This window comes from Monodelphis domestica, chromosome 3, assembly GCF_027887165.1.
Source record: "Monodelphis domestica isolate mMonDom1 chromosome 3, mMonDom1.pri, whole genome shotgun sequence".
NCBI classification, from domain to species: domain Eukaryota; kingdom Metazoa; phylum Chordata; class Mammalia; order Didelphimorphia; family Didelphidae; genus Monodelphis; species Monodelphis domestica.
Window position 1 is genome coordinate 46,622,384 of NC_077229.1, and position 23,951 is coordinate 46,646,334.

A 23,951-nucleotide genomic window follows, 5' to 3' on the forward strand; every position below is an offset into this window, starting at 1 on the left:
AAATATATCTAAGTAAAACAGAAAAAGAGGGGATGTGCATTGTTAAAATTAGAAACTCAAAAGTAATAAGCCCAAGTAAATACAAGAGATTTTGAAAACTAAAGGAAAAATGGGTACTGAAAGCTTAAAAAAAACTATAGAAATGAAAAATATAACTAAAAGCTAATTCCTTGAAAAGAATAAAAAAATAACCTTTAACCAAGTTGATTTTTTCAACTAGCAAAAAAATAAAAATGAGAATAACAAAAACAGAATAAAAAGAATTATCAGAACCTACTATGCAATAATGTCAACAAAATTGAGAATATGTAAGAAATGAAGAATTACCTTCAAAACTATAAAAAACTCAAACTGACAGAACACCAAAGGGAGATCTTAACCCTATTTCAGAAAAGGATACAGAATTAGCTGTAAAAGAACTACTAAAGGAAAAAAACAAAAACTACTGGTCCTGAAGGACTTACAGTATAATTCTATTAGTTTTAAAGAACAATTATTAATACCAATTACACAAAATAAATTCTAAAGTCTAAAAAAATTCTAAAACTTGAGAAACTCCTTTTTTTTGTGAGACAAATAGAGTCCTAATATCTAAACTAGGGGAGGATAAAGTAAAGAAAAACTATAGACCAGTGATGGCAAACCTATGGCACACAGAGTGCGGGCACCACCCCCACCCCCAAGTTCATTACTAGAAAGGCAGAGGGACTCAGGCAGAGTTGCTCCCTTTCCCATCTCCACCACGCCTGATGACATTTTTTCATATCACCCACCCCTCTGCCCAGCAGCCCAATGGGAACACATAGGGGATAAGCTGGACAGCTCACAGGTAGCAGAGCTGGAGGGGAGCTGAGAGCTTGGGCCACTCCCCTCCCCCTCTCTATACTCCCTGAGGTCATTCCTCACTTTGTCCAGCAGCCCAATGGGAGCGCATCCTCCTTCCCTTGTGTGGTGTAAAGGGAGGGGGGGAGGGGAGAGGAGCAGGGCCTGCCCAACACTCAGTGAGGGGGAGGGACATGGCACTTGATTGGGGAGGGCAGCAGCACTCTGCCTCTAAAAGGTTCACTATCACTGATATAGACTATAGATATAGATATATCATTAACCGATATCAATTCCAATTTTTTAAATTAAATCATGTCAAATAGATTATATAAATTCATTTAAGAAATCATTCTTATGGACCATTCATTTATGATCATGTTAGATTTATACTAGGAATGCAAAGGATGGCTAAAAATTCAGAAAACCATCAACATAATGAAAAATATACAAAAGCACTCATGAGTATCTTGATAGGTGCAGAAAAGTCTTTGATAACTGATGTATGTTTTCTTTTTTTGAAGTCCTACAAAAGTTAGAAATGAAGAGATCTTTTTTTAATATAATAAAGAGCATCAAAAAACAGAAGAAAGCATCACAAACCCTGAGAACACACTAGAAGTTTTCCCATTAAATAGAAGTAAAATGCATGGATATCCAGTCTCCCTTCAATTATTTTGATAATTCTAGAAAGGCTAACAATTACAATAAGAAAAGAGATAAAATTAAAGGCAGAAAATATAGGCAAGGAGGAGATAAAGCTATCCCTATTTATTGATGATAGAAGATTTACCTAGAGAATCCCAGGGGATCCACAAATAAATTAATTGAGGCAATAGCTTTAGAATAGTTGCAGGCTACAAAAAATCCACAAAAACCAACAGAATTTCTAGGTAATAACAACAAAATTAAGTGGACAGTGATAGAAAGGAAAATTCCACCGAAAATATCTACAAAACACATCAACTATTTGAGAGTTAATCTATCAAAGTATTCCTAATACCTGTGTAAATCAATTGCAAAATGAATTGTTTTAAAGACAAAAATCTAAATAAATGGAGTTAATACAATGTTCATGGCTGGAGTGTACTAATATAATAAAAATATCAAACAACCAAAATTAATTTACTGTTTTAAGGTCCTGACAATTCAAAGTATCAAAGAGATACTTTACAAAACTCAATCAAATAACAATGCATTTGAAGAAACAAAATAGAACATGAAGGGGGAGAAATAATGAAGTAAACATAAAGGTGGAATAATACTTCTACACGATATTATAAAGCAAAATAACCAAACCCACTTAGCTTCTTTTTTAACTGAAAAACAGACAAAGGAAAATTACAAATAATGTAATTCAATAACCTAAATATTTAATAGACTCAAAACATAAAATACTTAGGAAAAAACTGCTGAAAGAAGTAGAAAAAAGTCTGGAACCAATATGCAGAATTAATTCTAAGATGAAAAGTTATGTTAAAAAAATAGTTAATTTCCCATTCATACTTGTGAAAGGTACATGATCTGCTTTATTCTCATTTTTTAATGGTATGATCATTAATAATAAAGTCATAAGGCCATTTTGAATTTGTTTTGGAATACTGTATTTGTTTAAATCTAATTAATACTGCATACTGGTTCCAAGGCAGAAGAGTGGCAGGAGCTAGGCAATGGGGGCTAAGTGACTTACACAGGGTCACATAGCTAGGAAGCATCTGAGATGAGATTTGAACCCAGGACCTTCCTTTCTAAGCTTGACTTAGAGCCACTTAGCTGCCCTAGGGAAATTAATTCTTAAAACAAGGGATAGAGGCAATTATAAAATATAAAACAGAGAATTTTGTTTACATAAAATTGAAACATTTTATATCACAATGAATATATATAGTACCAGGTGTGGAGTCAGGAGGACCTAGGTTCAAATCTAGCCTCAGATACTTCCTAGTTGTGTTGAATCTGGGAAAGCCACTTAACCCCAACTGCCTACCCCTTGCCACTCTTCTGTCCTAGAACTAATAACGAAGACAGAAGATAATGGTTTAAAAAAAAAGAAAGAAAAGTTTTAGCACAAACAAAATTGGTGTGTCCAAGATGAGAAGGCAAGTGCTCTCGTGGGAAAAAAATGTCCATGAGTATGGAACATTGCATATAATGTCATATTTTTTAAATATGTTGATTGGTTTTGCTGAATTCCTTTTCTTTTCCCCTGTTTTTAAAAATACAACATTTTCTTTGTTGTAAAGGATGGGTCTCTGGAAGGGAAAGGAATAGAAGAAATTTAAGGCATGGAAAATCAAACTATGTTGATAAAATTTTATTTAGGAAAAAAAGATGCAATGAGACACAAAATGTTATGAACCACCAACAGTAATAAAAAAGACTTTACTACTGGCAAAGGATAAATGGGATACAATTCCTAAGATTAAAAATGATAACATATATAGATTTTTTAAAGCAGCTAGTCTCAATCACCTTTAAATTCACAACTAGGTAAAAAAAAAAAAACAGTACTACATAAGGCAGTGGGGAGTAGGCTAAAACATCCCACACCAATTTCCCATAGATTAGCCCTTTCATACCTCAGATGACAAAGAAGCCTAGAGTCACAACATACCAGCCCAGCCAACATAACAAAGATGCCACTCCTACCTCAGAACTGATATTATGCTATCATATTATTTGCATAGACTATTCTGAAACCAGACCACCTACACTGTTTTTCTGAGAACTTCGTTCAAAGTTTCAAACAACCTATAAACAAACCAATTGCTGAACACAACCTGTTCATTTTAATTAGGAAATATGCCTCAAATGCTCCCTATTTGAGTTCAATAAATCCCCAAATTTCAAGCTATAATCAAAGAATGTTTGTTATTGTTTTTTCTTTGGGAGGGGATTGTCAGCCCAGCTCTTTGATACCACTATTATTATAGGGGATATCCAGAAAATAAGCTCCCTCTACCAATGCAAATCTGTACCTTCTAGTCTTAAAAAGTTACCTAGGACTCTATGAGGTGAAGTGACCTGAGTGGGCCCTTGGTGACCTAACCACTGTCAGTAGCAGGAACTGAAGTCAGGTAACCCTTCCTGACTAGAAGCCAATTTGCTATCCACACTATACCACAATGTTAGCCCATAGTGGGAAGGAACAAAGTTACATGAGAAAAAAGAAAACAGCTAGGAGGAGTTCAGATTTGTTAGCTTCTTGTAGGAGGCGAGGAATAACAGAAGATTACGGTAAAAGGGCCTGTGGACTATTAAGTCAGGCAGGGTCTTAAATGCAAGGCTGCTGAATGAATGAGTCCAAACATTACTAAAAAGCCAATGATTTTTCTGAACTCAATGTGGCCATTCTTCCAGACAGCACATCTTTAATCTCCACCTATCAAAATCCTCTATCCTAGTTATCAGCTCAGAAGCTCCTTCCTACATGAAGCCAACAGCACCCATCTGACCATGGCCTTTCCAGCCGCAGATTTTCCTTGGGTCTAGATCTCTCCTCTGCCTCTACCTTTCTTGCTCCCCTTTTAATCAATTATCTCGGCATGCATGCTTCTTTAAAAACAAGTCACACACACACATGGTTTTTAGAGTTTATAAAGCACTTTCCTCAACAATAACCCTGTGAGATAAGGTACAGATAAAGAAAGTAAGGCTATAAAGATAGTCTGCCTAATACAGAATTAGAATCCTCATTTCCTGACTGTATATTCAAACCCTATTTCCACAATGCAAATGTGACTCCCAAGAAACTTACAATCTATCTTTAGTAGAATACATACACATTGTTTTGTGGCAGAACTACATACTTTATATCCTTCTATTGCCTACCTAAAATAGTGTTTTGTACACAGCATGTGTTGAATTCAACTACTACTCATTAAAGACTTTTTTTTAACCTTAGGAGTAATATGAATTCTGTGCTTCCTTGAATATTTACTTCTCTCAAAGCAGTATATTATACAATTATAACCAAAGACTATGGCATGGAAGGCTTTGCAGATGTTAACTAAGGTGGTTCCAGTAAAAACAATAAAGAGAGGGTAGCTAGGTTATAGGCCTCTTAGAGATGGGAGATCCTAGGTTCAAACCTAATCTCTAACATTCCCTAGCTGTGTGACCCTGGGCAAGACACTTAACTCCCATTGCCCTACCTTTACCACTCTTTTGCTTTGAAACTGATACTTGGTACAAATTTTAAGAAAGAAGGTAAGGAGTGGGAGGAAGGGAAGGAAGCAAGGGAAATAAGGAGGGAACAGAATCATTTATGCTAAGAGCTACATCCTTCTACCAAATCTTGAATCATAAGGAGGGCTTAAGATTTGCTATAGTCAAGTCTTGTAGTTTCAACACCAAGATTTTCCACTCTTACTAGATTTTAAACGTGAAGAAGAAATCAAGGTATTTCTGGGAATTTGGATAGCTGGATATGGGGAAAATATTGAGATAAATTAAAAATACTTAAGAGTGAGAGCAACTCCATTTGATATAAAAAATTTTCAACTCCTTAAATTAGGAACAGTGACTATAACTGAGGACTTTCGGGTAAACATGGCAGTAGTGTAGACCCAGGACTCTTCCTCTCCTTACCACTTACCAATATAGACCACCTCAAAAGGCCAAATAAACCAAATTCATATGAATGACAAGACTCTACAGTAGAGCACAGCATCAAAGGTATGTGGGATTTGGGCATTTATACAATATAAGAGGGTGAAATAGCTTCCACCAAAACGTGAGCTGATTAACCCTTCCCCACCCCACCTACAGAATCAGAGTCAGAGCCAGAGACAGTGCAATAGAATCAGTGAGTGAACAGAGGCACCTCTAGAGCAAGTGAGGGGCACCTCTAGGTCCTTGGCAGCTGACTAAGACTACCAAAGACCTACCCCTGAAAGCAGCTAGACTTGAGACCCCAGCAGGCTGAAGAGCACAGACCTTGGGCGCCCATGCAGAGATAGTGCAGAGAAGGGTAGTAAACAGTAAAAGCTGCAGAGACTTGAGGTGACCTCAGGCAAAAACCATGCTCCTTAGTTCCATACACAGAGAGCCTGCCCTCCTTACTCAGACTTCTGACTGGAAAGAGAAGGAAAAACCACCATAGTGATGGCAAACAATACTCAGAAAAAAACGTCCCAACACGAAGAAAAACAAGAAGAAGGCATTGACCCTTGATAATTTTTATGAAGGAAAAATCCAGACTACCGGAGGACATACAAATAAATGCACTCAAACCTTCCCAAAAAATGGAAATTGGCCACAAGATCTAGAAGAATTTAAATTGGAGCTTATCAAAAAGATGGAAGGATTTTGGCAAGAAAACTGGGAAATAGTTCAAAAAGAAAATAATAGTTTAAAGGACAGGAATTCCCATTTGGAGAAACAGCTGGAAGCCACAAAAAGCAGGATAGACCAAACGAAAAAGGAAAATCAAAAGATCATAGAGGAAAACCAGTCCTTAAAGACCAGAATTAAGCAACTGGAAGCCAATGATCTTGCAAAACAGCAAAAATTAACAAAGCAAAGGCAAAGGACTGACAAAATAGAAGAAAACATAAAATATCACACCAACAAGATGATAGATCAGGAAAACCATCTCAAAGAGACAATTTGAGAATCATTGCTCGACCTGAAAACCCAGAAATAAACAGAAATCTTGACATCATACTACAAGAAATTATCCAAGAAAACTGCCATGATATTCTTGAACAAGAGGGCAAAATAGACATTGAAAGAGTTCATAGAAAACCCTCACACAATATCCTCAAAAGACAACCCCCAAGCATGTAATTGCCAAATTCAAGAGCTTCCAAGCTAAGGATTAAATTTTATAAGAAGCCAAAAAGTGACAATTTAGATATCAAGGAGCACCAATCAGGATTACACAAGCTTGGGCAGCTTCCACACTAAACGATGGTAAGGCTTGGAATATGATATTCAGAAAGGCAAGAGAATTGGGTCTTCAACCAAGGATCACTTACCTATCAAAACTGACAATATACTTCCAGGAGAAAATATGGGCATTAAATAAAATAGAATATTTCCAAGTATTTGTAAAGAAAAGACTAGAACTAAGTGGAAAGTTTGATATCCAAATACAAAGATCAAGAGAAACATGAAAAGGTAAATAAGAAAGAGAGGGGAGAGGGAAAAAATATTTTTTATTTAAAATTTTCAATAAGATCAAATTGTTTATATTAACATATGGAAAAATGTTATTTGTAACTCTCAAAAATTATATTCACTATTATAGTAATTAGAAGAATCATTCACAGGCAGAGATTGGGGTAATAAGTGGTATAAGATAATATGCAAAAAGAAAAAGGGAGGGGGGAATAGAAGATGGCACCAAGAGAAATTTGAAGGAATAAGATAAATAGGATAATCTATATCAAACAAAGAGGCACATGGGAAGGGGAGGGGAAGAATACTATTTTAAGAAGGAGAGGAAGAGAGTGCTAATAGGTAATACTTAAACCTTACACTCAATGAAATCAATTCTGAGAGGAAGAGCATCTAAGATCCACTGGGGTATCAAATTCTATCTTATCCTACAGGGAAAGTGAGAAGGGAAAATCAAGGAGGGGAGTGGGGCAGGGAGTACAAAAAAGGAGGGAAAGAGAGGGGAGAGGGGGTAGGGAACTTAACAGACCTTAAAAAAAAAAGGGAACAAAAAGGGAGGGGGCAGGGAAAGGGAAGCATAATAAGGGTGGGGATTGAGGGACTGATTAAAAGTAAAACAATGGTTTAAAGGGATATAGCAAAAGAAGAAAGGGCAGAACTAGAAGAGGATATCAAAATGTTTGGGAATATACAACTGGCAATCATAACTTTGAACATGTGATGAACTCGCCCATAAAATGGAAGCAAATAGCAAAATGGATTAGAAACCAAAATCCTACCATATGTTGTCTACAAGAAACACACATGAGGCAGGTAGAAATTCACAGGGTTAGAATTAAAGGTTGGAGCAAAATCTATTGGGCCTCAACTGAGAAAAAGGAGGCAGGAATTGCAATCATGATATCTGACAAAGTCAAAGTAAAAATAGATCTGATTAAAAGAGATAAGGAAGGTAATTACATCCTGATAAAAGGCAGTATAGACAATGAGGAAATACCAGTACTTAACATGCATGCACCAAATGGTATAGCATCCAAATTTCCAAAGGAGAAACTAGTGGAGTTGAAGGAGGAAATAGATAGTAAAACTATACTAGTGGGAGACCTGAACTTTCTTCAATCAAATCTAGATAAATCAAACCAAAAAATAAATAAGAGGTAAGAGATGTGAATGAAATCTTATTAAAATAGAGTTAATAGATATATGGAGAAAAATAAATACGGACAAAGAGGAATACACCTTCTTTTCAGCAGTACATGGCACGTTCACAAAGATTGACCATGTACTAGGGCATAAAAACATGGTAAACAAGTGCAAAAAAGCAGCAATAATAAATGCAACCTTTTCAGATCATAATGCAATAAAAATAATAATTAGTAAGGGTAAATGGAGAGCCAAATCAAAAATTAATTGGAAATTAAATAATATGATTCTCCAAAATAGGTTAAAGAATAAATCATAGAAACAATAATTTCACTGAAGAAAATGACAATGAGATATCATTTCAAAATCTATGGGATGCAACCAAAGCAGTACTCAGCAGGAAATTTATATCCTTGAGTTCATATAGTAACAAATTAGGGAGGGCAAAGGTCAATGAATTAGACATGCAAATCAAAAAAACTTGAAAGTGAACAAATTTAAAATCCCCAAATGAAAACTCAATTAGAGATCCTAAAAATTAAGAGAGAAATTAATAAAATTGAAAATGAAAGATCCATTGAATTAATAAATAAGACTAGAAGATGGTATTTTGAAAAAAGCAAATAAAATAGACAAAGTACTGGTCAATCTAATAAAAAAAGGAAAAAAGAAAACCAAATTAACAGTATCAAAGATGAAAAGGAAGACCTCACCTCTGATGAAGAAGAAATTAAGACAATCATTAAAAACTATTTTGCCCAATTATATGGCAATCTAGGTGAAATGGATGAATATTTACAAAAATATAAATTGCCTAAGATTAACAGAAAAAGAAATAGAATACTTAAATAATCTTGTATCAGAAAAATAAATTGAACAAGTCATCAAAGAACTCCCTAAGAAAAAATCCCCAGTGCCTAATGGAATCACAAGTGAATTCTATCAAACATTCAAAGAACAACTAATCCCAATATAAAAATACAAACTATTTTACATAATTAGCAAAGATGGAGTTCTACCAATTCCTTTTATGACACAAATATGGTACTCATTCCCAAGCTAGGCAGGTCAAAAACAGAGAAAGAAAACTATAGACTAATCTCCTTAATGAACATAGATGCAAAAATCTTAAATAGAATACTAGCAAAAAGACTCCAGTAAGTGATCACAAGGGTTATTCATTATGATCAGGTGGGATTTATACCAGGAATGCAAGGTTGGTTCAATATTAGGAAAACCATCCACATAATTGACCATATTAACAAGCAAATCAATAAAAACCACATGATTATCTCAATAGACACAGAAAAAGCCTTTGACAAAATACAACACTCATTCCTATTGAAAACACTAGAAAGAATAGGAATAGAAGGGCCTTTCCTAGAAATAATAAACAGTATATATCTAAAACCATCAGCAAACATCATCTGCCTTGGGAATAGATTAGAAGCATTCCCAATAAGATCAAGAGTGAAACAAGGATGCCCATTATCCCCTCTATTATTTAACATTGTACTACAAACACTAGCAGTAGCAATTAGAGAAGAAAAAGAAATTGAAGGGATTAAAGTAGGCAGTGAGGAGATCCAGATATCACTCTGCAAATAATAAGATGGTCTACTTAAAGAATCCAAAAGAATCAACTAAAAAGCTAGTGGAAATAATCAACAACTTTAGCAAAGTTGCAGGATACAAAATAAACACACATAAGTCATCAGCATTTCTATATATTTCCAACACATCTCAGCAGTAAGAATTTGAAAGAGAAATTCCAAGGGGGCAGCTGGGTGGCTCAGCAGATTGAGAGTCAGGCCTAGAGACAGGAGGTCCTAGGTTCAAATCTGACCTCAGACACTTCCTAGCTGTGTGACCCTGAGCAAGTTATTTGACCCACATTGCCTAGCCCTTACCACTCTTCTGCCTTGGAGCCAATACACACTACTGACTCCAAGACGGAGAGTTAAGGGCTCTTAAATAAATAAATAAATAAATAAATAAATAAATGATAAAATTAAAATCACCCTAGACAATATAAAATACTGAGGAATCTATCTGCAAAGACAAACACAGGAACTATAAAAACACAACTACAAAGCACTTTCCACACAATTAAAACTAGATCTAAATAAATGGAAAAACCATTCATTGCTCATGGGTAGGGCAAGCTAACATAATAAAAATGACAATCCTACCCAAACTTATTTAATTATTTAGTGCCATACCCATTGAACTACCAAAAAACTTTACTGAATTAGAAAAAAACATAACAAAGTTCATTTGGAAGAACAAAAGATCAAGGATATCAAGAGAAATAATGAAAAAAACTGTGAAGGAAGGTGGCCTAGCAGTACCAGATCTCAAACTATACTATAAAGCAGTGGTCATCAAAACAATATGGTACTAATGGAATATAATGGACTTCTCCATTAGTGGCAATGCAGTGATCATGAACAACCCAGAGGGATCTATGAGAAGGAACACTATCCACATTCACAGAAAAAATTGTGGAAGTAAAAACACCAAAGAAAAACAACTGCTTGATTGATTACATGGGTCAAGGGGGATATCAACAAAGCTGAACTTGTTTTCATGAGGTTGGTCAAAAGTTACAGAAAAGTTCAAGCTCAGGAAACTTTAGTAATTGTTTTGAAAAAAATACATCCAAGATGACATTTAAGTTGAGAGGTTATTCCTAAATGGAAATAAAAGTTAAATATTATAATGGGTAAAAACAAAAGGTACACACTTAGTAATTTGCTCCAAAACGCAACAAGTGCCCAAGTCCTCAGTGTAGCAGGCTGTCCAGAATTCTTAACATGGGGCCAGGAATGCCAACAAGCCCAAATCTATCCTTGTATATAATGTACCTTTTCAGTACCAAGAATGTTAATGATGTCACACATGAAAAGGACAAATACTAATAGGTGCTTTTTGACATTCACAAAATGTCTGAAAATAATATTTAAACAGGTACCCTATTCTGAGAGATGTAGGTAGGAGAAGAACAAATGAATATATTAGGAAATAAAGATGATTTGAAAACAAAGATAACAATAAAAATTTAAATTTAAAAAATTATTCACTAGACCAAAAAGTACACTTTCAAACTCCATATTATCATAGCCAAAAGGCAGAAAAATAAGAACAAACTTCTGACCAAGTATAAAGTTTTGTTGTCTAACACTACAATATCTAATATTATTCCCAAGGAAATCAGGAGAACTTTTCAAAAATAGTTCCAATTCAGAGGCCTAGATTTTCACTGCTAGAACCATATATAAGGTTTAAGATTCACATAAAGTAATTCACTTGAACCAGATGAAAAAGCAAACTAAGAAAAAGAGGAATGACTTAAATAAGCTATGGCAGTGCTAGTCAGTGGAAGAAAACTTTGAATCCTACTTTAGATTTGAATCCTGCTTTACCACCTATCAGCTGGGTAATTTTGGGTAATTCTACTTCTTTGTGGCTTCAATTCCTTCATCTGTAAAATGAAAAGGTTAAACTATATTATTTCAGTTCTAAATTCTATGATCATTGATTGCTACATTGAAAAGACATGTAACCAAACAACATTTTGGAATTTTTGGTTATAAAATGGGTAATAAAAGGTTAAAATTAATAGTTTGTTAAAAAACAAAAGAAATAAGATGGACCCTCTCAAAAACTCCCTTTTTTTTAAGCTTTTACCTTCTGTCTTAGAATCAATACTAGGAATCTATTCCAAGGCAGAAGAGTGGTATGGACTAGGTAACCAGAGTTAAGTGACTCACCCAGGGTTCACAAAGCTAGGAAGTATCTGAGGCCAGATCTGAACAGATTCTCTTGACTCTAGGCCTGGCTCTATCTACTGAGTCACCTATCAAGCTGCCTTCCCCAGTAAATATTAATGTTTGCTGACTTGTTAACTTAATATGACATAATTTAAATGTGTATACAGTGTTTCTCCTATAAGAATGTGAGTTTATTAAAGACAGCAACTGTTTTGCTTTTATTTTTGTTTCCCCAATACTTAGCCTGATGTCTATAGCTTAGAAGGCACTTAAATTGTTGACTGATAACTATCTATTCAGTTCATAAAACACCTGACAACTTATACCCTCATTCTCCTTGCTGCCAATACAAGGAAAACACTTCACAAAGAAGCATTTATCCTCAAAAGTGAATCACATTGTATGACTTTTTCTAAATTTCAGAAATATATTCCCACATCTATTATTTCCACCTTGCATCCTGGACTCTTACATGGGGGAGGAGGCAAATGGGGAATCCTCCAAGCAACAATCCTGAAGTCACAATTCAAGGCAGGTTTGTTAAACACAATTCTCAATATAAAAAAAGGTAGAAGAGGAAGGTGACACTGTGGATAGAGTGCCAGACCTGGACCTGGGAAGACCCAAGTTCAAATGTGGCCTTAAGACACTAAATTGAATAACCTTGAGCAAGTCATATAACCCATTTTCCTCAGTTTCCTCCTCTGGAAAATGAGCTGGAGAAGGAAATGGCAAACAACTCCATTATCTTTGCCAAGAGAATGTGGTCATGAAGAGTCAGATACAACTGAAAAACAACAAAATACTTTGGAGTAAAGAAGGGTTATCAGGGGTGATATCTGGGAGGTGACTATAAGAACATGGCCTTCCATGTAAAAAGGAAATGGCAAACCATTCCGACATCTTTGCCAAGAAAATCCCAAATGGGTTCATGAAGAATCAGATGCAACTTCATGAAACAAGTGAACAACAATAGAAGAGGAAGAACAGCATAGTAAGCCAATACAGATAAGAAAAAAGTCAGATCCCCTGAGCTGAGCTGTTATCTCTAAACCAAGAGTAGCAAAACAATTCAGAGTAGGAGCAGGGAGATGTGGGAAGAGGGGTAAGGGAAAGGGAAAGTGGAACTCTAGACCTTCAGGAAAAGAATCAAGAATGATCCATTTTCCTTGGCATTAATAACAAAGATCAGAGTCTTCAGCACTTCAGCAATTCAGGTCATAAAAATAAAATTTCTTAATTTGAAGGTTCCTGATGCTTGACTTCCTAGTCTGTTAAGCAAGATATTTCTATAATCCTTCTTAGAAATGCCAGGTAAAAGAACTAAGAACAGTACAAAATAGGTCAGTGTAATTGAACTATATCCCTTTGATTATTATATTAGCCATTGTTAATAACATTTTACAGAGCTTTAAAGCTTACAGAACACTTTCCGCACATAATATCACTCCAGTCTCATGGCAACCCAGCTACAGTTAATTAGTATGTTAACTGAGGTGTTATAAGGATAAGTGACTTGCACAGGTTCACACAGCTAGCAAATGTAAGCTGGATTAAATTCAGGTCTTTCAAACTACTTGTCCAGCAAACTTACAGACTATGCCACAAATTAAATATAAATTGTTTTGGGGAAAATTTACTAGATATAGAAAATTCATTTAAAGACACAAGTCTAAAGGGATTAAAGATTCTACTATATTTTCTCTGAGTTTAATTGTTACTATTCCCTTCTAGAATAGGGTACCTGGGGCCAAATTGAGCAGTCTATTGCAAAGGTTGGTACAAAAACACCTGCAATTTCAATACCTACTTTTAAAAAAGCTATTAATTAATTGCTTTAAAAAATCTTTAAATTTTAACAGTGGAACTTATAAAAGAAATAGCTGTAAGTCAAGATGTTCTAGTTACTCCAAAATGAGGTAGGTAAAATCATTAACTTTTCCTAGCAAAGATCAAAATTAGGAAAATAAATAAAAATGAAAATAATTTGTAGCTTGCAAAAAAAAAAGCTATAGCAATAACACCCAATTGATACTCATAAAAACACATTCCCTAATGATGGATATGGCAAACAATACTAGTAGAAAATAAAGTTAAGAAGCCTTTTTTTAAAAAACCTATCTTCTGACTTAGAATCAGTAGTATGTATTGGTTCCAAGGCAGAAAAGTGGTAAAGGCTAAGTAATGGGTGTCAGGTGACTTGCCCAGGGTCACCCAGCTAGGAAGTGTCTGAGAAAAGCCACCTAGCTTCCCCAAAGGGCACTTTTTAAAGATTTATTGTTATTTCAGGCACTGGCTACTGCTATGTGAATAAGGAGGGCAATTTTATTTCCTTTTCTTCCTCAGGGTCTACTGAATTAATATATATAATTTAATCCAAAATAAGGATAAATAAGGTAAAAAACTACACACAGGAATACAATTGTAATCTGCAACAAAGCCAGTTAGATATAAATGTATATACGGGGAAGGCAGCCGCCATGCTACAATGCAGGACAAACAATTCTGTAGAGTGAAGCTATGCTGTGTCTAAAAGAAATGCTTTTTTTTTTTTTAAGAAAATAGTCTTAAATTCTGAAACTATCAATTCTTTACTGTCCTGATTAAAAGTAAAAAAGGGAACTCTACTAACCTTGAAGCCAAGATATTAACTTCTCAGCCCTGATTTCTTCTAATCCCTAGAAGACAGCAGACATTAAAGACCTCCTACAGGTATGGGAGGAAAGGGCACAGAAGATGCCACATGGTGTGGCAGGGAAAAAAAAAACACTGGAGAGAAAATCAAGAAACATAAGTTCTAACTCCGTCACTCTCTTTATAACCAAGGATAATTCATGCCAGTTCTTCAGGTCTTGGTTTTCCTTTCTACAGATTAAGGAGACTAAACTAGATGAACTCTAAAAAACTATTTTCAGGCCCATACATATGAAAATATTCATAGAAACAGTTTTTGTGGTAGCAAAAAAAAAAAGCAGAAACTAAAAAGAATACCTAGAGATTAGAGAATGGTTTAAACAAATTGAATGTTTTATAATGTTATTGCACCATAAACAAAGACAAATGCAGAGAATTCAAAGCAACATAGGAATTTTTATATGAACTAATGCAAAATTAAGCAAACAATCAGAAGAACATATATGACCATAACAGTGTAAATAAACATTTAAACACCATTTAGTTCAAATTTAATGCAATGACAGATGTTGGTTTCATAAACAGATTTTTTCCTTACACCTCTCTGAAAGGGATGGGACAAGCAGCTAGGTGGCTCAGTGGGTAAAGCATCAGGCCTGGATTCAAATTTGGCCTTCCTAACTGTGTGACCCTGGGCAAAACACTTAACCCCCATTGCCTAGCCCTTACCTCTCTGCTGACTTGGAAATGATACTTAGTTATGGATTCTAAGACAGAAGGTAAGAGTTAAAAAAAAAAGGAGATGGGAAGGAATGGGTAAGGGGAAATGATTAATGTTGCATACTCTGTCAAAAATTGCTGCAATATTGTCTTAGCTATGCATAGATTGCATTCTACTGTGGAAAGTACTCTCCTTGAAGGCAGAGACTATTCATTTTTATCTTTGTATCCTCAGGCTAGCATAGTGCCTTACACAGGGAAGTAATTAAAAGCTAGATGAATTGAATTTGTCACAAAAAAGAGCATTAAGTGGGATAAACTCTTGGAAGTCAAAATGGAATAAAAAACCAAAAAGTTATCAATTAAACTTTTTAAAAATAAAAAAAAAAAGATGCTCCTTTTAGCTTAAGTAGTCTTTATTTCTAACTACATTTTTTCCTTATCATACTGATGGAAGCCATTTTGCATCTACAAGGCATCTAGAAATTTCTAGATATTGCACAGATTAAAAAGGCACAGAATAAAAGGGAAAGATTTTTGACAAGCTAAATGCTTTTGTACAGAACTTACCTAAGTATCAGAAAAGTGAAGGAATGAAGCTATAAATCCATCAAAGTGGCACTTCAATTCTGACAGTAATAAAGTCATAAAATGAAATATCACACATAGTGATTTTTAGAGATCTAGAAACCTTTATACCATAGTTCTCTGCTAAATAAAACTGGTAGTTACACATTTTTTAAGTTTGACAGGGTGGAAATAATGAAAGACGGGAAATAATTCTAATTGAAATGACTATTAATACTATTACTAAGTCCTCTATCATGGCACAGATTGGGGGGGGAAACCTATTAGTAAGATCCAAGCATTCTCTTCCAAGTTTAATTCCTCCAAGTTGGTTTAATATTTGCTAAATAGTACATTACCTTAATATTTAATAAATCTTTAAAGCTTTTCTCTTCGCTAAACCACTGGGGAAAACTCAAAATAAATCTTTGAAAATCTGCATGTCTCTTACCTAGGCTACAATTATGTTCAAATTTCTCTTCTTACAAACTTGGTCAGTTGGAACAACTGGACAACCACAAAATATAGAAATAAATCTAAGTACCAGAACAAAAGCACCTTTGTTTCTCTAAAAAGGGCTTAAATGACAGAGAGTAGCATTCACTGTGTTTGCACAGGACTCTATCAGCAGTGTCTCAAACTTACCAAGACCCGATCATTAATTTTCAGCTCTCTTTCTCCTTTCTTTACGGACCCAGCTTCTGAAAGGTTGGAGATGGATTCACTGGCAGTTTTGGTGAGGTTGCTGACCTGATGAGAAGGTTCCTTAGCTGTGGGCTGGGAAATTTTATGGGGTATACTAGATGAGGAAGGCGCAGCTGGAGATGAGGATGCTACACTGATCATGGAAGTGGAGAGAGGGGATGTGGCTCCAGAAGCAGGAGCAGCCTGTGTGCCATTGGCTTCATCATCTGTCAGCAATTTCCTCATCAACTTCGAAGGCCTTGTAAATATGCCCTTCAAAGGTTCACACTGGAAATACCGAACTCCTGCCACTGAGCCATCATTCTTGCCAATTGGTTCATCCAACACAATTCCAGCCCACTGGCCTGGTGCAAACTGTGTTTCTCCAAGAAACTGGATGAATCCAGGCTTGTTGCCATTGACCCAAACACGTTCCCCAACTCGAAAGTCATCCACAAACTCTTCATGAGTCTCAGGGGATGGTGTACTTGATGTTTTATCAGTGGATATTGCCTTTTCTACTGGAGCTGGAGCTAAAGCAGGAAAAAAGAAAAGAATATCAGTAGAGATCAAACCTACTATTTAAGCTGATATAGGCCAGAACCAAAAGCACATATACTATTAGAAAGCAAGATAGGCCATTCTGTTTCTGGTGTGCAAAAATTTTTATTTTTTGTTTTAAAAGTAGGGAGAAAATTTTTTAAAAAGAGGCTTCACTTTAATTTTTTACTTAAATGAAGCCTTTTAACAGTTATGACAATAAAGACTGCAGTTAAGATTAGAAGAATATCAAAAGTTCTTAGAGGACAAGTTAAATGTAAAGTAATTATTATCTAAAATCATATACAATGCCATCTTAGAATATAGCCCTGACATTATTTAACCTAAGGTAGGTTGTGGTAAGTAATCTTTTGGGAAGTGTTTCTGGCTCCATTCTTCTTCTCAAGTTAATCAACTAGAACTATGTATGAGAAGCTATCTTAGTGGAATCATAGATTCACTCTCCAGTATTCACCAAATTGTTCCCATTTAGATACCAAAAAAAAGAGAGAGAGAGAAAGAGATGAAAGTTATGCCAAAAAAGAAGAGGGCTATGAGAATGAAGAATAATATTTATCTAATTCTTCCACTGTGTGTTGCCAGTGATTAATCTACTTAAAAGCTGCTTACAGTTTAAGTGGTAAAAAGCTAATGAGATAACAATCTTTTTTTGACAAAGCAAAAATAAAACAATTGGGTTGTTGGATTTTTTTTAAGAATTCTAATCCTTTCAATTTAGTTAAAATATAAATTAAACATTTGCTATCAAAGCTTATCCTAAGTGCTAGAAATACAAAAACAAAAATCCCAATAGTTCTCATCCCCAAGGAGCTTATATTTTATATGGAGACATATAAACCATAATAATTATAGTGAAGGAAAATTAAGCAGGGAGAGAACACTAACAAACTGAGGTGGGAAGTGACACTATGGAAAAGCTCCATGAAGGAGGAAGCTCTTGAACTAAACTGAAGGAAACCAAGAATTCTGAAAGGAGAAAATAAGGAACAATTAAGCAGAGCTTATCAAAAGACACAGAAGTGGAAAATGAAGTTTTACACTCCATTTGGGCTAGAACATCATCCTTGAAGGGAAGCCATGTGAAAGAAGGCTGAAAAAAGACTGTGGAGAGCCTTAAAGGTCAAGCAAAGAAGGTTATATTTTATCGTATAGTCAAGAAGAAAGCACTGGACACTGTATACGCCTCAGATTTAGGAATATTATTTTAGCAGCTATATGGAAAAGATGGATTAGAGAAAGAAAGGGCAGAAAATAGAAAGATCACTTAGGGGGCTCTGACAGTAGTTCAGCAGACCTAGGGTTTAACCTAGGATGAACATGAATGTAGAGAAGGAAAGAAGTATACGAGATGTTTTGGAAGCAAAATGGACAAAACAGGGCAATTAACTAGATAATGGTATGCTAAGGAATGGTTATGATAAGTCAAGCATGATTTTCAAATTAAGGACATAACTGGCAGGGAAAATGATGGTACCCTCAAAAAAAATGGAGAGATCTAGAGAAGAGACAGGTTTAGGCTACAAAATAATGTAGTATCTATGGGGTATCTGAAAGCAGTTATCTAAAAAATAAAAAAGAAGATAGATTAGGGTTAAGACACAAATTTAGGATTTATCATCTCCACAGGGATAATATGTATAGGGTTGTGAGGTGACACAGTGCTTAGAATTAAGAAGATCCGAGTTCAAATCTAGACTTGGATACTGTGTGTGGGTAAATCACTTAATCTCTGTTTATCTCAGTTTCCTCATCTATTAAATGGGAGTAATAATGGCACCTATCTCCCAGGGTTGCTGTGATGACAAAATATTTAAAGTACACAGTCCCTGGCACCTGGTAGGCACTACATAAATGTTAGCAATTATTACACTATACTAAAATGCAACCAAATTGATCCACAAATATAAACACTTCAAAAAAGTAAAGTCTGAAATTATGGAGATCTCAAACTCTAAAGATCAATGAATCAAAACATTTTTTAAAAACTAGGGAATCTTAAGTTGAAGTCTTAAAGGAAACAATATTAGCATTTTCCAACTATAAAAGAATTTGATTATATGTAATGAAAATGTAAAACTACCAGCAGCCGGTGTCTTCAAGGCTGAAGATCCAGGCTTATTGATCTTAGTAGGGGCCTTAAGCCCACTTGGTTTTAGCATACTCATCTTCCTTATTACATCAAGATGTTTTTCCCCTTTGCTTCTGGTCACTCTCTTTTCCCAACCATTGATACAAATGTAGGCACTCCTATGCTGAAAGTCTTTAAGTTAAACCTGCAGAGAGAAAACATAAAAGCATATTTTTAGCATTCATCAAAAGTCATAGAGAAAGCACAATAATTATCATTCTTAATTTGCTTAGACAGTTATCCATTTCCCAAAATAAGGTAAATGAAGGTAATTGAACCCAGGGGCAGGCAGCTGTTTTAGAATTACAAGTCTGTGACATCTAGAAAAGAATCTGATTGTTTTTTAAAAATCAACACAGTGACTGACTTTAAGAAAAACTTTTGGCCCCTGTAATTCCAGTCTAAGCAAGATAGGGAAAATCCAGTCTCAAAAAAAAAATGATAAAGGGCTGCTAGGTAGCTCAGTGGATTGAGACCAGGCCTAGAGATGGGAGGTCCTGAGTTCAAATCTGGCCTCAGACACTTCCCAGGTGTGTGGCCCCGGGCAACTCAATTAACCCCTAGTGCCTAGCCCTTACTGTTCTTCTGCCTTGGTTCTAAGACAGAAGGTCTAAGGGTTTAAAAAAATGATGATAATAATAATGCTTATAATATAATATAGCCCACACCAGAGGTTCTTAACCTGGGATCTCTAAACTTTTTAAACATATATTTTAATTATTGTATTTCAACAGCTTTATAAGCCTATGTATTTTATTTTACACATACAAAAAAAATTATCCTTAGAAAAAATACTTAGGCTTCATCAGATTACCAGTAAGGTTGACAAAGCAATATTAAATGCCCCTGGCACTGATAATACCTTCTCTGATCAGCTTAAAATCTTGACTCTCTCTGATTAAGTGAAGAGTCAGTTCAACATTAAAATAACTGAAATTCCCTCTATTCCTGTAGGCAGTGGGTACTGGTATTTAGTGAACCATCTATTCTTTCTTATTTTGTCCTCTCTTCCATCAGCTAGAAGTAGAACCTGTAATTGTACTGGAAATTCACTTATAACCTTTGCCCGAGAGCACCATGTTCTAACTCAGTGGGTTTTTCAAAATGTGGCCTATGGAAGACCATTACTGTCCAGAACCATCACTATAGCTCTTGAGTTGGTTCAAAATTAAAGATGAGCTACATTAGTATCTGCATGAAGTTCCTAGAAAACATGGAACAGAATCAAGATTTGTCTACCAAATGACATTTTACTGTTATAAATTCAGGAATCACAGCTTGGGTATATTTAGCAGGGTTACTATGCTACTACTACCAGCATAGAGAAGACAGAAGATGACACCATATATCTCAACTCCAGTGTAAAAGGCTAATAATCTTTCAAATTAGGCAAAGTGAAATAGAAGAGATTACATTTGTCACATTGATCCCACTCTTTCTTTGGCTTAATCCTTATCCTGGCCCAACTAAAATTTGACTGGTCCCCCAAAAAAAGGGAGACAAGGAGAAACAGGGTTCCAATGGAATGAAAAAAAAAAAACAAAAAAAACACAGGGTACAGCTAAGTGGCTGAGTGGATTGAGAACCGGGCCTAGAAAAAGGAGGTCCTTAGCAGATTGGCTAACATTACAGCAAAGGAAAGTAATGAATGCTGGAGGGGATGTGGCAAAGTAGGGACATTGATTCATTGCTGGTGGAGTTGTGAATTGATCCAACCATTCTGGAGGGCAATTTGGAGCTATGCCCAAAGGGCGACAAAAGAATATCTACCCTTTGACCCAGCCATAGCACTGCTGGGTCTGTACCCCAAAGAGATAATGGACAAAAAGACTTGTACAAAAATATTCATAGCTGCGCTCTTTGTGGTAGCCCAAAACTGGAAAACGAGGGGATGCCCATCAATTGGGGAATGGCTGAACAAACTGTGGTATATGTTGGTGATGGAGTACTATTGTGCTAAAAGGAATAATAAAGTGGAGAAGTTCCATGGAGACTGGAACAACCTCCAGGAAGTGATGCAGAGCGAGAGGAGCAGAACCAGGAGAACATTGTACACAGAGACTAATACACTGTGGTATAATCGAACGTAATGGACTTCTCCATTAGTGGCGGTGTAATGTCCCTGAACAACTTGCAGGGATCCAGGAGAAAAAAACACCATTCATAAGCAAAGGATAAACTATGGGAGTGGAAACACCGAGGAAAAGCAACTGCCTGAATACAGAGGTTGAGGGGACATGACAGAGGACAGACTCTAAATGAACACTCTAGTGCAAATACTATCAACAAAGCAATGGGTTCAAATCAAGAAAACATCTAATGCCCAGTGGACTTACGCGTTGGCTATGGGGGGTGGGGGGGAGGAAAAGAAAATGATCTTTAACGAATAATGCTTGGAAATGATCAAATAAAATATATTTAAAAAAAAAAAAAGAAAAAGGAGGTCCTAGAGGTTCAAATCTGGCCTCAGACACTTTCTAGCTGTATGACCCTGGTTAAGTAACTTAACCTCCACTGCCTTGCCCTTACTGTTCCTTCTACCTTAGAATCAATACACACTGTATCAAGACTAAGACAGAAGGTAAGGATTAAAACAAAACCAAACTAAAATAAACAAAATACTTCACCTTTTGTCTTAGAATCAATCTTTAGTATCAGTCCCAATTAGAAGGGCAGTAAGGACTAGGCATTTGGGGTTGTGACTTGCCCAAGGTCACATAGCTAGAAAGTATCCACTTATTCAAAAATTCTATAGACAGAATTTTTAGAATCATTACTCTACCTAAAAAAAAAGGTCCCCCCACCCACCAATGTCTTTGGGACCAAACTTACATTCATACAAAAAATCCCCTGTAAAATCTTTTTTTTTTTAAACCCTTACCTTCAATGTTAAAACCAGTAAGACAGAAAAGTGGTAAGGGTTAGGCAATGGGGTTAAGTGATTTGCCCAGGGTCACACAGTTAGCAAGTGTCTGAGGCCACATTTGAACCTAGGACGTCCCATCTTTAAGGCTTGACTTTCAATCCACTGAACCCCTCAGCTGCCCTCTCGTGTAAAGGTTTTAGTCTATGACTTACAATGTTTTGGGAGGTAAAAGAACTAATTCTAAATTTAACACTACAACACTAAAAGCTACAGCTTTTCCAATACATATTCTTCTGGCTCTTTAATGACACCAGATTTAGGTTCTAAAACAAGGAACTTTGACAAAGATTTAATGCAAGAGTGAAAATTTAGTCTTTCCCAACAAAAATAAAAACAACAAATATCAATGATTTTTAGTTCCCAATTTCATTTTCTGTTTCACATTATTATTAACAAATAGCTTATCAAACTTGCTTAAATGAAATGAAAGCTTCTCAGGAGCTGCAATGATTAAGAAACACCTTGTTGCATGCCATTTTTAAGTAAGGAATACCACATTTAAACAAACCATTTTTAAGTAGTAGTGGAGGGAGGGGGAATCTTAGCAAAATGATTTTGGAACTCTCTTCTTGGAAATGCTTTTAGAATAGTTTATAATTTAGCCACATCAGGCTTTGCTCCCAGTGACCTTAAACCCCCAAACCAAATCTAGAGAACAAAAATGTGTTACTATTCAGGGCACTCAAGAGAATGTATTAGTCTCTAAATACAATTAAAAAAAAAAGGCATTCCAGAAACACGTAAGGACCTGGCAACATTACTGGAATGCATATATAACCTCCCAAGGTAACAGTTATTAGGATATATAAGTTCTTCTTCTTTCCCCTCTTTCACTTTTTAAAAAGTCTATCACAAAATATTATTTGTTATACGGGATGGCTCTATGGCAGTGCTGGCGAAGGTTTTCAAATTCAAGTGCCCAGAGTACAAATTCAAGCTGTCTGTGAGCCCCCCACCCCATTACCCAAGAGAGTAGAGGGAGGAAGTGCTTGCATTGGGGGGCTGAAGAGAGGGACAGGGCATGCAAAAATGTCCTCGGGTGCTGGTACAAGGGAGAACAGAGCAGCTCCACCTTGCCAGGCTGGCACAGGTGCCAATACTTCATCAATGCTGCCCTATGGGAAGGGAGATAGAGAGGGCCTGGTACAATTAAAAAATCAATAAAAATTTATTTTTATAAAAAGGAAAAATATCTACCTCATTATAGTCCCCCTTTCTATGTAGCACCCATAGTATCTAAGTATTCTAAGTATCCTGTGCCAAAGTACAACTTTAGTCAATACATTTTTCAAACTAGAACAACTGTGAGATGTTGAGGGTATATACAACCTTTTCACAAACTTCCTTTAATCCACAATAAAAACAATAGATTCTACCACCCCCTCACTCCCTGCAATTTCTTCTTCCTCATAAATACAGTCAAGGCATAGATACCAGGGAAATATTCATATTAAAAAATGAATGGAGGGGCAATCAAGGTAGAGGAATAAAGGCAGGGATTCATCTGGGTTCTCCCAAATTCTCCTCCAAATAACTTTAAAATAACACCACAAAATGAATTCTGGAGTAGCAGAAACAACAAAAATGCAAGATGAAACAACCTTCTATCCCAAGAAAACTTAAATCAACAGGAAAAGTATGTTTCAGTTGGGTGAAAGTGGAGCAGTCTTGCATGGCAGCACAAGGCAAGCAAGCACAAGCACTGGTGTGATTGAATCAGCAAGAGTGGCTTCTAGATCTCTTAAATGTATAGACAGGAAGGGGACAACTGCTCAGGAGATTATAGGAGATACTTTGACTCTAGGAGTAGGATTCTGTTACACTGTCTATACAGGGATCCAGTGAGAAGGAGCACTAAACAGTCTAGAGC

The 23,951-nt window shown here is 35.8% G+C and overlaps 1 protein-coding gene across 23 annotated transcripts in view; it reads right to left on the reverse strand.

Annotated features, from left to right (window-relative positions):
* The window catches only part of CLIP1 (CAP-Gly domain containing linker protein 1), a 162,715-nt gene that overhangs the window by 109,347 nt on the left and 29,417 nt on the right, over positions 1–23,951 (reverse strand). For all 23 annotated transcript variants that reach the window (XM_056821831.1, XM_056821829.1, XM_001364467.4 and 20 more), the window contains exons 2-3: positions 19,108–19,300; positions 16,428–16,999 (exon numbers count right to left, since the gene is read on the reverse strand). In XM_056821831.1, the coding sequence (XP_056677809.1) occupies positions 16,428–16,999; positions 19,108–19,192 (657 nt within the window). In that variant the 5' untranslated portion in view covers positions 19,193–19,300. The remainder of the gene's footprint in view (positions 1–16,427; positions 17,000–19,107; positions 19,301–23,951) is intronic.